We start from the raw sequence: 13,450 nt of genomic DNA, 5'->3' as shown, positions 1-13,450 counted from the left end.
TGATGAGCGATGTATTAAATCTTGAACAACACCGCCCCCCCCCCCGCAAAAGAATGGCCGATGAGTATTGATTTAAGGATCCTTTGTAAACCAAAAATTGATTAGAAACTGCAAGATGGCAAGGCATTCATTTTTTTATATTGCGGTAAATTGTGTGCAACAAAATTTACCATTTTAACAGTTTTTAAGTGTATAATTCAGTGGCATTAATTTAATAAGCATGTTTCTTGAATCCTTTTTTGAAGGCACACCAAGAGCGACAACTGAAAGTTTTGAAGATGGCCTTAAGTACCCCAAACAGATTAAAAGGGAGAGTCCGCCCATACGAGCGTTTGAAGGTGCCATTACCAAAGGAAAACCTTACGATGGCATCACCACCATCAAAGAGATGGGGCGCTCCATCCATGAGATCCCACGGCAAGATGTTTTAACTCAGGAAAGCCAGAAAACCCCAGAAGTGGTGCAGAGCACGAGGCCCATGGTCGAGGGCTCCATCTCCCAGGTAGCCATTCCGCTTCAGACTGCAGTGCGACCTAAGGATTATCAGTAGTTCTTACAAGCATTATAAGTGTCAGGTCTCTTGGAAGGAAACGTGAAGGTTTGTGTCTGCTTTACCCTTAGTTGTTCTGGTGTGGGAGAGTGTGCAGCTTCAGCTCAGTGGACCTGTGATGGAGACCCACACAGACAGCAGCCATCGTTGCCGCGAGCCCGACGTGGCCTGTGGTGGAGAAGCGGCTGAGCTGTGGCTGCCTGTGACGCCTGTCTCTTTCCCTGTAGGGCACACCCGTCAAGTCTGACAGCAGTTCAGGCCAATCCGCCATCAAGCACAACGTCAAGTCCTTGGTCGCGGGGCCTAGCAGACTGCCCCGTGGGCTGCCTCCACTGGAAATTAGGCCAGAGAGCATAAAAGCGGTCGAACGGGGAAAATACGAGGACGTGAAAGCAGGCGAGCCTGTGCGTTCCCGGCACACGTCGGTGGTAAGCTCTGGCCCCTCGGTTCTCAGGTCAACGCTTCACGAAGCCCCCAAAGCACAGCTGAGCCCGGGGATTTACGAGGACGCCAGCGCACGGCGGACGCCGGGGAGTTACGCCAGCACTGCGCCCAGAGGCTCGCCCATGATGAGCAGAGCTCCCGATGGTGTGTTCCTCCCGTGTCCTTGTCTGACGTCTGTGTTGTGCTGCCCACCTCCGCCAGCAGCACGCAGCCCGGTGTTGGCTCCAGGTGGTCGAAAGCGCCGTCGGTGGTGCTTGATGCTAGGGCTCTGGAAGGCTGGCTGCCACATTAAAATAGGCGTAATTGTAGGTGAAGTGCCTAATGTTTTAACTCAATGCAGAGTATGGTGGAGTCCAGAAATGCTTGAGCAAGTAATGCTTAGAGTAGATTTTCAGCTAACCCGTGAGGTTTTCTGGAAGTCAGTCTGGACTCCTGGCTCCTGGGCGCCGTCTGCTGTGGGGCTGAACATTTAAGCTGTGGAGCCGGGCTGCTCAGGGTTGAATCAGGGTTCTCCTTGCTGTCCTAACTTGGACCCGTTCCTCAGGTTTTCTGTGCCATAGTTTCCTCATCTGTGAATTGGTGGTGTAATACTAAGGCTTATTACCTCATTGGATTGTTCTGAAGATAAAATGAGGTGATAGGTTTAAAGAACTTGGAAAGAATAGAGCCTCGTGTGTAGGAAGGACTCAGTTACTGTGCGCTATGGGTACAGTTGGCACTGCTGTTAGCGCCACGACCCCACACCTCCTTGGGGTTTATGCTGCTGGCAGGTAGATCAGCAAACTGAGAGGCGTGGTTTTTACCAGGTGGTCCCTGAAGCAATCCAAGGCCCTTAAACATGCTTCCACTTAGCATTTTTGGCTGTACTGCGGTAATCATTTATCGCTGGGCTTCTGTGCAGGGTCCTGGGCTGCACTCTGCGAGGCTGTGGGCGTGAAGGATGTGGGCGGTGGGAGGGGCGGCACAGAGGGAGGAGGAGAGGAAAGCGCCTGTTTGGGGGTGCAGAGTGAACCCAAACCTTGTTGGCTCTAGTTACGAAAGAGGAGAAGTGCCCTGCAGAAGGAAAGGCTCTACAAGTTAGAGCAAGTTGGGGTGTGAGGGGATGTACTAAACCAGCCTGATTCCTTGGTTTTGACAGGCAGGTTTGTGTGATCATAGCAAAGGTGACATTATCAAAATCTGAAGGATTAGGTGGTGCTGACGGTTGCACAACATTGTGTGTGTATTACTGTCACTGAAGTGTACCCTTCGTAATGGCTAAAATTGTAAGTTTTATGTTCCGTGTGTTTTACCACAATCATTAAAACGATAGAGGGTGGTGGCTGGTAGCACTGATGGGACGATCAAGCCTCTCTGGATACCGTCATGTAGAAAAGAAGCAGCTGGGGCAGGGAGGAGACTGATGCTGGTAAGAAAGTCTCTGGACGTACAGAGTGAGGAAACACAGTGTAGCCTAGCAGGGGCTGGCAACGCAGGCGCGGAGAGTAAGCTGAGGTTTGATGCATGCAGGATCAAGAGAAATTAGAATACCAGGTTGCGGAGACAACGAAACAGTGTATAGTGGGGTTTAAAGAGGAGTGTCGAACGTCGTTTTCAGCCTTAACATTAGGTGGTAAACCCGGGCTGTGATCCAGAAGGGGGCAGTGTCCAAATCACAGAGGTGCCTGCCAGCTCTTCACATTTGCATATTCTGCAAGATTACTGTTACATGTTTCGTGGGAAGAGAAGATCAAAATACTGTACGAATATGGTCTGTATTTGAGTGGTTGAGAAATAAACATTAACAACTTTGCTTAAGAATTTGTGGTGTTGGCCCCTTTATTTTTTCTTGCAGTTACGATTTCTTCTAGCAAGTCTACCAGTCATGAAAGGAAATCGACACTGACCCCTACACAGAGGGAAAGCATCACAGCGAAGTCTCCAGTTCCTGGGGTAGACCCTGCAGTGAGCCACAGCCCTTTTGAGCCGCACCACAGGGGCGGTGCCCCAGGGGAGGTTTACCGGAGCCATCTGCCCACACATCTGGACCCAGCCATGCCGTTTCACCGGGCTCTGGATCCTGGTAAGCACCGTGTGTAGTAATAACTGAAAGCAAAGAAATAACATACCTGTGTGGCTTTCTAGACTTTCTGTTTATTAAGGTACAGTCCACAGACAGTTGCATGGGTCATTAGTGTATATAGTTCAGTGAATTTTCACAAACTATACACCCCATGTAACCAGCTCTCAGATCAAGACACAAAATATTACCAGTACCCCTGAAAGAGCTAAAAATACTAGGTATGTGGAAAGCTCTCTTGTCTGATGGCATTTGGTTAAGCTGATTGGAAAAGTGGGTTAATGTGAAGAACTGTTTTTAAATGACACATCCATACATTATATGTTTCAATTTACAGCAGAGACATGCATTCACCAGTGTTCTGATCTCAGGTCAGGGGCCACTGATTAAACCTCACCACTGTCTTTCTTGTATAAATGATACATCTCCAGGTTTGGTTTTTTAAGTGAAGTTAGAATTTAAAGACACTTCAAAGCAATCTAAATACAGAATCCTTCTAGATTTTTTTCCCAGTCTTTTAAAATTATCTAGTCTATACCTAATTCAGCTTCTATATTGAGTCTTTCCAAAGCAGTCAACTTAGTTTCTGGAGAAACCACTTTTTTTGTTCTTCTCTCATAGATTTACAGAGTTTTTCATTAAGTTACACAATTACAGTAGCAAGTACAGCTGGAAGGAACTTTTGAACAGACACCACTGACTTTGAGTAAACATGGCTTTGGTCAGTGTAGAAGCGTGTAGGTTTTCTAGAGAGCATCCTGCACTGGGCACGGTGATGCTAGGGGCACCGGGCAGTGGACTCTGCACAGGGAAAGGAGTCCCATCAGCAGGTTGGTGCAGAGTTTTTGCTGGGCTGTGATGATGTCAGTACCATCACGTTGTCGCTTGAGAACGTTCAGTTTCAGAGGAGCCCACACCTGGTTCTTCAGGGCCTGTCTCCAGAACCAAGGCAGAAGTTCCCACTCACACAGTCAGCTGACAGATTCAGCTGGGAGTTCTAGAGGAAGGGGACGCAGACACTCCCGAAAGCTTGTTGTTTGTTCTTCTAGGGAGAACATATATATATATATATATATATATATATATATATGACAGTTCCTTCAAGCTCTCAGACAGAAGCACATGTTTTTACTTTCATGTAGTGTTTATCATAGTCCTTTATTTCACTTGCTTGCCATTGTTGAGCTTGAGCTGGATGATCAGTGTTTTGAGGATAGAGGCATTATCTTCTTTTATTTCTTCCAGTTTTATTGGGATAGAATTGACATACAGCACTAAGTTCCTTGTGTGTGTTCTGCTCATTTACCACACCTCCAGCTTCCTAGCATCTGTGTCACGCTCTAACCTAGGGTTAGAACAGCTACAGCCTCTGGCCAGATCCTGCTGCTGCCTGTTGGTGCAAATAAAGTTTTATTAGAACACAGCCACACCTGTCTGTTTATATTTTGTCTGGCTGCTCTCACACTGTAATGGCAGAGTTGAGTTGGTACGATGGAATGGTCCACAGAGCCTCAAATGCTGACCACCTGGCCCTTTGCTGGCTAATCTCTGCTTTAAACAGACATGCTAATTAAATGCTTGTAGACTAATCATTCTTACCCCCAGAAAAGTAAACTTACTATCTGTTACAAAGTGTTTTCACACATATTTCCATTTAGTTGTATTAGATGATCGGTACTATAAAAAATTATTTTCAGACACAGCTTTTGGAGACTTCAGGTGAAAAATCTAATAAAGGTCCACGTCAAAGATTGAAAATGAAACTACTGGAGAATTTTTTTTAGCTACTGTTCTAGTGGTAAAAAGGTTAATACTCTTGTTTTGTCTAGTCTGTCTTCCCCCTTTCCATTACGTCTGCCATTAGAATATTTATGTTCACGTTGCTGGTATGTCAAGGTCTAAAAGGAATCCACCAAAATCCTGTATTCCCCCGACCCCCGGCCCCATGACAGCTAGAAGTTGATTGTGCACATAGCTCAACAGATGGTTTTTTTCCTTATTTTTTCTGTGGGTGATGTTTGGCAAATGAGTTCTACCCAGACTAAACTATGCCTGTCTCTTTTCTCTCCCTCAGCAGCTGCTGCTTACCTGTTCCAGAGACAGCTGTCACCAACTCCAGGTTACCCCAGTCAGTATCAGCTCTATGCGATGGAGAACACGCGGCAGACGATCCTCAACGACTACATCACCTCACAGCAGATGCAAGTGGGCCTGCGCCCGGACGTGGCCAGAGGGCTGTCCCCCCGGGAGCAGCAGCTGGGTCTTCCGTACCCAGCAACCAGGGGTGTGTGCCTTTGCAGACTCGAGCATGTGCGCCCAGGGTTTCCTAGGCACTCTGATAAATGCTCGGTGGGTGGATGATGGAAAGAAAGAAAAGGCCATTCCTTCTCTCCATAGCCATTAGCCCAGGAAGGCAAACAAACTGATCCATCGAGGTGGGCTGTTTTGGCAACACTGATATATTGAAACCAGACCAGTGTGCTCGGGGTTTGAAGCCATGGTCTCACCAGTCTCCCTCCCTCTTTCCTCTCTCCACGTCTTTGGGTGCTGGTGTGGGGTGCAGTACTTCATATCCTTCTCTAGATGGAGATGGTCTTACTGTTTGCAAATTGTCATTGGGTTTTAGAGATAAACAAAATTAAAAAGCCAGGTATAGTTCTGTATCTTTAGAATAACAAATAAAACATAATTTTGTTGTATTTCTTTTGACTAGGAATCATTGACCTGACCAATATGCCCCCAGCAATTTTAGTGCCTCATCCAGGGGGAACAAGCACTCCCCCCATGGACAGAATCACTTACATTCCTGGAACACAGGTCACCTTCCCTCCGCGGCCGTACAACTCTGCGTCCATGTCTCCAGGTGGGTCTGCGCTCACCCCTTGCTGGTGTGAGCAACGTGCTCATGTCCTGGCAGCAGAGCCCTTGGAGGTGTTTGGGGTCCTTTTCCTGCATTTGGCCTGCAGTTTTCCATTTAATATTAGTTATCGTTCCTCTGTGCCGTCTGTCCCTAGATACTCGGGAGGGATCTTGGGAGCTTGTGTTATGCTCCGAAGTCACTCGAGACTCTTAATAAAACACACTTCCTACAGCTCAGCTTTGGAGCTTCCTGAAAATCTTTCAGTCACTCGAGAGTGCAAAACTTGTTTGACGCACCTGTACGTTGACGTTTTGTCCTCAAGTTGCAGGTTTGTGTGTTTTCCAGGACACTCAACACACCTCGCGGCTGCGGCAAACGCTGAAAGAGAGCGGGAGCGGGAGAAGGAGCGGGAGCGCCTCGCCGCAGCCCCCTCGGACCTCTGCCTGCGGCCAGGTGGGTGGGAGGCCTCGTGCTCGTGCGGCAGCGGGTGCCGGGGCGACCTCGCAACCGAGAGTTACCAGGCAGAAGGCGGTGGTGGCGCTTAAGTGGAGGTGCTGTGCGGGCTGGAGTGGCACAGAGGGAGTGGAGTTTCCACGATGACGGTGTCGTGGGCATTTGGCCCCAGCAGTTGGGTCTGCAGAGACTGGGCACAGGGCTCACTGAAGCCGAAAGTCGCCCGGGTGAAGGCTCACAGGAGACCAGTGAAGACGGGTGTTTTGTGGAGCTGGCGGTGAAGGAAGAGTGGACAGCATGGTTAGCAGGCTGTGTGACGGTGTGAATTACGGTCCAGCGCAGGAGGCAGGTGGCGTGATCAGGGGGGCATTTGCATGGGAGCAGCTTGAGATGGGTTAGAACCCAGGAGGCGGGTGTGGGCTGGTGCCAGGAGGACAGTGAGACCATGTGTGTCGTCCCTGTGTCTCCTGAGATAGGTTGACACTGGGAATGGCCAGAAAGGAGGTGCTTGGATGAATATTGTTAAGGTGAATCAAAAGGACTTCACAATAACTGGATAATGGGGATTGAGGAAGAGGTGAGAAACAAGATTGGTCTGCACTTCAGATAGAGCTGGATTAGTTGAAAGCAAAGTGATAGTGATTGTTTTGGCCGTAGCTAATCTGACGTGTCTTTGGAAGATGTGTTCTTATCCATGGCGTAGTTGTCATTTTATATTCTGTGAAATCAAACCATTGATCATGTCCATGTGGTCAGATACTCAGAGCAGTACTTAGGAGAACAGACAGAGCACGGAGATGGTGATTGAGAGTGGAGAGTCTGGCTTGAACAAGATATCAGGGGGGCAGGTATGCACGGAGGAGCAGGTGTGTCCTGAGATGTTTCTGGGAGGGCTGCTAGAGGTGGGGGCAGAGGGGGCCAGAGACCCGCCTGAGAGGTTGGTGCAGAACCAGAGGGTGTCACATTCCCGTGGCCACAGCCAACAGACCCCTTGGATTGAGGAGGGGGCCGAGGCCAGCGGTCACCTCCGACTTCCTCATACCATTCCTGGGGCTTTACCTCCAACAAGTCAATGGTTGCAAAGCCTAAGTACGTTTAGATGTAACCTGTTGTCTGTATATAATTCAAAGAATCACTAAGTGTGTGACCATAGGAGATGCTTTAATGAATCATGAGGTAGCACCATAATATTGATTATATGTTGATTGTATAGAAACCACGGGAATTGATTTAATTAAAGAAAGCCAAGTAGAACTCATACATAATTTTTTTAGGAACTGTTATCTTAAAAATGCTTGTGATCCCACTGATGAATAACATGCATATTTAAGTCAATAAAGTACCATTTTTCTCCATCAGACATTTGAAAGGTCGATAAATATCCTGTGTTGAGGTGTGTGAAGAAACACTGATTCTTACACATTGTCAATGGCAGTGTAAATAGGGATAGCTTCTTCAGAGATGTAAAAACGGAAATAGTAACCCCACTTCTAGGAATGTGCCCTGCAGGGCACTCAGTACTGGTGTGAGGTCAGAAGGGAGAAAATTGCTCAGAAGGCTGTGCTAGGCACCTGCTCTGAAGTGAAGACAGGGGTGTTTGCTAGAGCTGCTGGCTCAAGTGGGAAAGTCAGGGTGAGGCCGAGAACCCCAGGAGGTGGGGGAGAGGGTGAAGAGGGTGAACCTGAGACCCTGTGAGCTTTGCTGTGGAAGAGCCTCGGCCAAGCGGAGGGAGCTGCAGAGCTGCGGGTGGGTGGGCAGTCTCAGGCCCTGCTGCAGCAGATGTGCATTATTTGCATTATGATACTTAGATAGTTGTTGCAAACTTGATTTTGGAAATGAGAAACACGCCAGAGTTTGAGGAAAAATCTGAGAAACGAACTTATCTGAGTTGTATTAGTGCTTCATTATTGGTGTTATTTTTATTTCTCTTTGGATTCAAGATAGAAACTTGTCACCAAAATGGAAATGACAGTAAATGGTAGCTGACGATTTTGTTTCAAGTTACCAGTGTGGTTTTATTGCATCTTTATTGGAAAACTCTTACAGAATTTATTTCTAGAAAGGCCAGAAAGCAGAGTAGCAAGTTTCTTCCCTTGTTTTCCTTTCTCCTATTTAGGAATATTAGGAAGGCAACGATTCCCCAGTGATGCCGTCCAGCCTCTTCCTTATGGCTTGTTTCTTTGTCCCTCTGCCCTGCAGGCTCAGAACAGCCCGGCCGGCCCAGCAGCCACGGCTACGTTCGCTCCCCGTCTCCTTCAGTCAGAGCTCAGGAGACCCTGTTGCAGCAGAGACCCAGCGTTTTCCAGGGAACCAACGGAACCAGCGTGATCACACCTTTGGACCCGAGCGCACAGCTACGGATCATGTAGGTCTCTGTGTACACTTGGATCAGAAATCCCCGTCTTCTGCACACACGCTTTTAAATCTGTGACTGCAGTAGTCTAAGGAGGGTGATGTTTCCTCCTGCTGCGCACTCTTGTTTGTTGCGGTCCATCCGTCCCCCCCGCCTGCCCTGCCCCACCACACACACACACACACACACACACACACACCTCCCTCCCTTCCTCCCCGCCCCCCCCCCACACCCTTCCCTCCCTTCCTCCCCCACCCCCTGCCCCCGGGAGAGTCTCCCCTTCACAGACTTCTGGTTTGGTTTTATTTTCAGGCCGCTGCCTGCTGGGGGCCCTTCCATCAGCCAGGGCCTGCCGGCCTCCCGTTACAATACTGCTGCGGACGCCCTGGCTGCTCTTGTGGACGCCGCAGCGTCTGCTCCCCAGATGGACGTGTCCAAAACAAAAGAGAGTAAGCATGAAGCTGCCAGGTTAGAAGAAAATTTGAGGAGCAGGTCAGCAGCAGTTAGTGAGCAGCAGCTAGAGCAGAAAAGCCTGGAGGCGGAGAAGAGACCCGGTCAGTGTCTGTACGCTTCTTCAGCCCTGCCGAGTGGCAAGCCCCAGCCCCAGTCTGCAGTAGTTTACTCTGAGGCTGGGAAAGAGAGAGGGCCTCCTCCAAAATCCAGATATGAGGAAGAGCTAAGGACCCGAGGGAAGACTACCATTACCGCAGCTAACTTCATAGACGTGATCATCACCCGGCAGATTGCCTCGGACAAGGACGCGAGGGAACGTGGCTCCCAGAGTTCAGACTCTTCCGGTAGCTGTATGTATCTCAACCCGGCCTCGCACTGTGGTACCGAGTACGGAATTACTACTTGATTCTCTAGGGAAAGCAGAACCATACGGTGTAAAGAAATTCTAATCTTGGCAGTAAATGTAATGGAAAGGTTTTGTGGGTTAGGGGTGCAAAGTGTCTCTTCTGCTGTTATGACTCTTTAAATATCAGAGTGTCTTAAGTGTACCTGTCAAGGTGTTTTCCATGAGAAGCCATGCCCTTTGTGGAGATAAGGTTGGAAGGGAGATAGAGGCGGAGCTCACTAACATCTTCAGGCTCTGGAAGGTGATGGATGTGTCATCAAGCGCAGCGCTACCGAGGCCTCATTCCTCAAGAAACATTTCCTAGGATGTGATTCAGTATTTAGGCCAATACCCCAAAGCCTCTAGTGTTCTTTTTCTAAGATACAGATTTTTTAAAAAGCGGGACCACTTTGTTGGTAATTATTATTATTGGTAATTGGAATTTCTTGCAAGTTGGATTTTGACCAAGTCTGGTTAGTCACTTTGATATCTACCCTGTTAAGTGTAAGAATTCACAAATCTACAGTAAAATGCTAGAAAAGTTACTTTAAATTTATTTTTAACTACAGCCTAAATTCTATATAGAATTCCTGAAGGAACAGGCCAGTATTTAAACGAGTATCCATTAATACTGAAACCTCTCATTTCCAGTAATGAACTGAGTAGAGTCGGAGACAATGACCTGTGGGCCCTGTGCACCAGCATGCAACGCGTTGTTCTGTTTAGTTTAGTTAGTTCCACGCCTAGTCGTAACCTATTTGGGTAAATAACCCCATTGCTGAGGTTTTTGGAGACAAGTCGGGGTGGGGGCAGCTTGGTAGCCTGTTGTGTAAATGAAAGACATCCTTTAGCCTGGACTGTGAAAATCAGCCCAGTAGGTATTATCCATGCAGAAAATTTGGAAGATCCCTAGTTCTATGACTAGGCCTTTTGGAGGGAAGTCACCAGCACACATCTGGTGACCCAACCTGGGGCCTGTCGAATGCTCGCTGATCACCCGACAACACTTCTTTTCAGTTTGCGTCACAGAACGTCTGAGAGCAGAGAGTCTGGCTGCTTTTCTGAGTGTTTATCTTTTCATCACTGAGTCAGTTCCTTGCGTGAAGCCCACAGGCTCTTCACAGTTACCAGCGTGCCCTCCGGTTTTTCCTCTCCAGGGCCTCCCCACCCCCTCTTCAGGCGTCAAGAACAGTGTGCTCCCAGAGTAGCGCCAGGCCGCCCGCGGCTGTGCACTGGATGTGGGGAGCAGATTAGGAGGGCGCTGGCACAGGAAAAGCGGTGAATGCCCGCTGCAAAGGAGTGTCAGTTACTTTGAATATGGTGACTTATTTTAGTTCTCCAAAGATAATTTCCACCCCAGTTAACAGGTTTCTGTCCTGAGCATACTAGACCCAGGTTACTGCAGCTTCCGTGGCCTGGCGGGGGGCAGGAGAGGGCTGTTGAGATGAGGTTGGAGGAGTGGGTGGTGGTCTAGTAGCAGAGTTCATTCCCACCTTCTGCCTGTGTTCAGGACCCATCACCGCCTGACCACGCTTGCTGCTCTGGCCAGGGTCATACACCCTTTGGGCCTCTGACCGTTTCCTCAGGTGCTTCAGTGCACCCAAAGGTGCACACAGCACTCGCGAGTCAGAAGGTTCCTGAGCAGGAGGTCACAGCCCCCCGACGCCCCCGTTCTTGGCTCTCAGGCCATGGCAGGACTGAGAAAAGTACCTGGACCCCTACTGCATAGACCCCCGGTTTCCTTGGGAACCGCATTATAGAAGGGCCCTTCCCTGGCATGTGCATCCTCCCTTTCTGCTAACCCAACGGAGTGACTTTGCTTCCCTGCAGACATTCCCTACCATTTGTTTATCTTCACAGTGTAACGTGGTGCTAAAAAGTGGGAGAAATTTTTGTCAGCAGTACTCAGTGACTTGAGAAAATCATTATGTGATGTTACTTAATCTACAGCTTTAAAGTCGTCCTGGTAAAGGAGAGCTGACTGTCCCACAGAATGGAAACGACTGGAAACAGTGGACTGTTGACATCTACTCTCTCGTTGGTTTAATCCCTTCTGATGAGTTTCCTGGTGATTTTCTTTTCCAGCCCCCAGGAGAACGTCAAGCTCTGTTTCTGTTCTGCCTCACCTAAAGGTCTTAGAGCCCACAGACTTTCAGGAAACTCCGTACCCTGCCAGGATTAGGAGTCCGAGGAAGCGCCTACTGACCTTTGACACCATGCATTGACCTCGTTGTGTTTTTTTTTTTGTTTTCCATTGACCTGAGGTGCCATTGAACATTTCTCAGAGTAAAAACCGAAAATTTGCAAATAGGTTTGAAGAGCTTGGACTTCCAAGTCTTTTTATAGGATTAGTTTTAAAATAGATTCTTTTCTTTTCTTCAAGTATCTTCTCACCGGTATGAAACACCTGGCGATGCCATTGAGGTGATAAGCCCTGCCAGCTCCCCCGCGCCGCCCCCCGAGAGGCTGCAGGCCTACCAGCCGGAGGTCGTGAAGGCGAGCCAGGCAGAAAGTGGGTCTTTGCGTGTTTTCACACTTCCTTCTCCTTGCCTGTCCAGAGCACGTTAAGAAATAGCCCGTTTTGTTTGAGAGTAGTCTTGTATGAGTCTAGAAACATGTAAAACTTTTAAAACTGCTCTAATGGAAAACGGTTTTTAAGCCATTATTGATGACTTTTTTGTGTATATTTTAATGATAATAGTTGATATTAGTTTTGTTTGCTAGTCTTCTGATGTCTCTCAGTGAATAAATATTTTTTCTTCAAAATTAAGATATGAATTCCCTTCCATGTGTTTCTCTGCGTTATGTTTAATCTTTGCTCATGAGTGAAAGGCGGGCATCCCTGGAGTAAGACATCTGTCTGTCCCCATTAGACGAAGCCTGCAGGCAGTACGAAGGACCGCTGCACCACTATCGGCCACAGCCGGAGTCGCCCTCCCCGCAACCGCCGCCGCCCCCATCTTCACAGGCCGAGGGGGTGGGGCAGGTGCCCAGGACACACCGACTCATCACACTTGCTGATCACATCTGTGTAAGTTTCTCACTCTTCTTACTAGTTTTTTTTTTAAAAGAAAGATCATGTAGGAGGCACATTTCACGTAGAATCACAATAAAGTTGTCTAGATTTTTTACGCTACACTTTCTTGAAAGTACTCAATGGCTCTAACTAATTCCTTCTTCTCTCACGCACAGCAAATTATCACGCAAGATTTTGCTAGAAATCAAGTTCCGTCACAGCCTCCCCAGCAGCCTCCCACTTCTACATTCCAAAATTCACCGTCTGCTTTGGTGTCTACACCCGTGAGGACTAAAACATCAAACCGTTATAGCCCAGAATCCCAGTCTCAGTCTCTTCACCATCAAAGATCAGGTTCAAGGGTCTCTCCAGAAAATCTTGTGGACAAATCCAGGGGAAGGTATGGTCTTTATTTTAAGCCATATGTAAATTTCCCAACAGTAAAACAGTTTGTATTTCCAAGTTAGGAGATTCATTTCTTATACCTAAAGTTATTTTACCTTCATTCCCTGGAAAGTGTAAATGAGGGTTTTTCCTCTGTATATTATTCTTGGAATGTCTACTGGGCAGTTTGGTCCTATACCTTTTTGTTATGTATTCACAAGTTGATTGCTCTACTCTGTGGGTTTGCAAAGACAGGAAGAATGTGTGGTTCGGTGGTAATGTTGGGACACTTGGCCTGGTTCTTCAGAATCCTAAGAATGTTCAGATGTTTAGGAAGCTGACATTAAATAATGAAAGTGAGGCCAAGAGAGGCACCACGAGAGGAAACACGTTTATATGCAGGGCTACTTGGTAAAGAGCGTGTCTTCTCCCCCAGTGCTCTGCATTTGGAAGTTTAAAAAACGGACGCAGGGCTGTTCGTTCAAGGTAGTAG

At 48.0% G+C, this 13,450-nt stretch overlaps 1 protein-coding gene across 18 annotated transcripts in view; it reads left to right on the top strand.

The window, feature by feature from the left end:
• Nucleotides 1-13,450, top strand: part of NCOR1 (nuclear receptor corepressor 1) — a 145,924-nt gene that overhangs the window by 118,612 nt on the left and 13,862 nt on the right. For 14 of the 18 annotated variants that reach the window (XM_060135336.1, XM_060135346.1, XM_060135345.1 and 11 more), the window contains 11 exons: nucleotides 246-502; nucleotides 778-1,138; nucleotides 2,829-3,056; nucleotides 5,128-5,337; nucleotides 5,767-5,916; nucleotides 6,259-6,366; nucleotides 8,566-8,731; nucleotides 9,032-9,522; nucleotides 11,941-12,069; nucleotides 12,431-12,588; nucleotides 12,750-12,973. In XM_060135336.1, the coding sequence (XP_059991319.1) occupies nucleotides 246-502; nucleotides 778-1,138; nucleotides 2,829-3,056; nucleotides 5,128-5,337; nucleotides 5,767-5,916; nucleotides 6,259-6,366; nucleotides 8,566-8,731; nucleotides 9,032-9,522; nucleotides 11,941-12,069; nucleotides 12,431-12,588; nucleotides 12,750-12,973 (2,482 nt within the window). The remainder of the gene's footprint in view (nucleotides 1-245; nucleotides 503-777; nucleotides 1,139-2,828; nucleotides 3,057-5,127; nucleotides 5,338-5,766; nucleotides 5,917-6,258; nucleotides 6,367-8,565; nucleotides 8,732-9,031; nucleotides 9,523-11,940; nucleotides 12,070-12,430; nucleotides 12,589-12,749; nucleotides 12,974-13,450) is intronic. The other 4 variants (XM_060135337.1, XM_060135350.1, XM_060135353.1 and 1 more) reach the window with 2 other exon arrangements.

The sequence above is a fragment of the Lagenorhynchus albirostris genome, chromosome 20 (assembly GCF_949774975.1).
Source record: "Lagenorhynchus albirostris chromosome 20, mLagAlb1.1, whole genome shotgun sequence".
Classification (NCBI taxonomy): Eukaryota; Metazoa; Chordata; class Mammalia; order Artiodactyla; family Delphinidae; genus Lagenorhynchus; species Lagenorhynchus albirostris.
The sequence above is the reverse complement of the archived record's forward strand: the minus strand, read 5'-3'. Positions and strand labels throughout refer to the sequence as shown.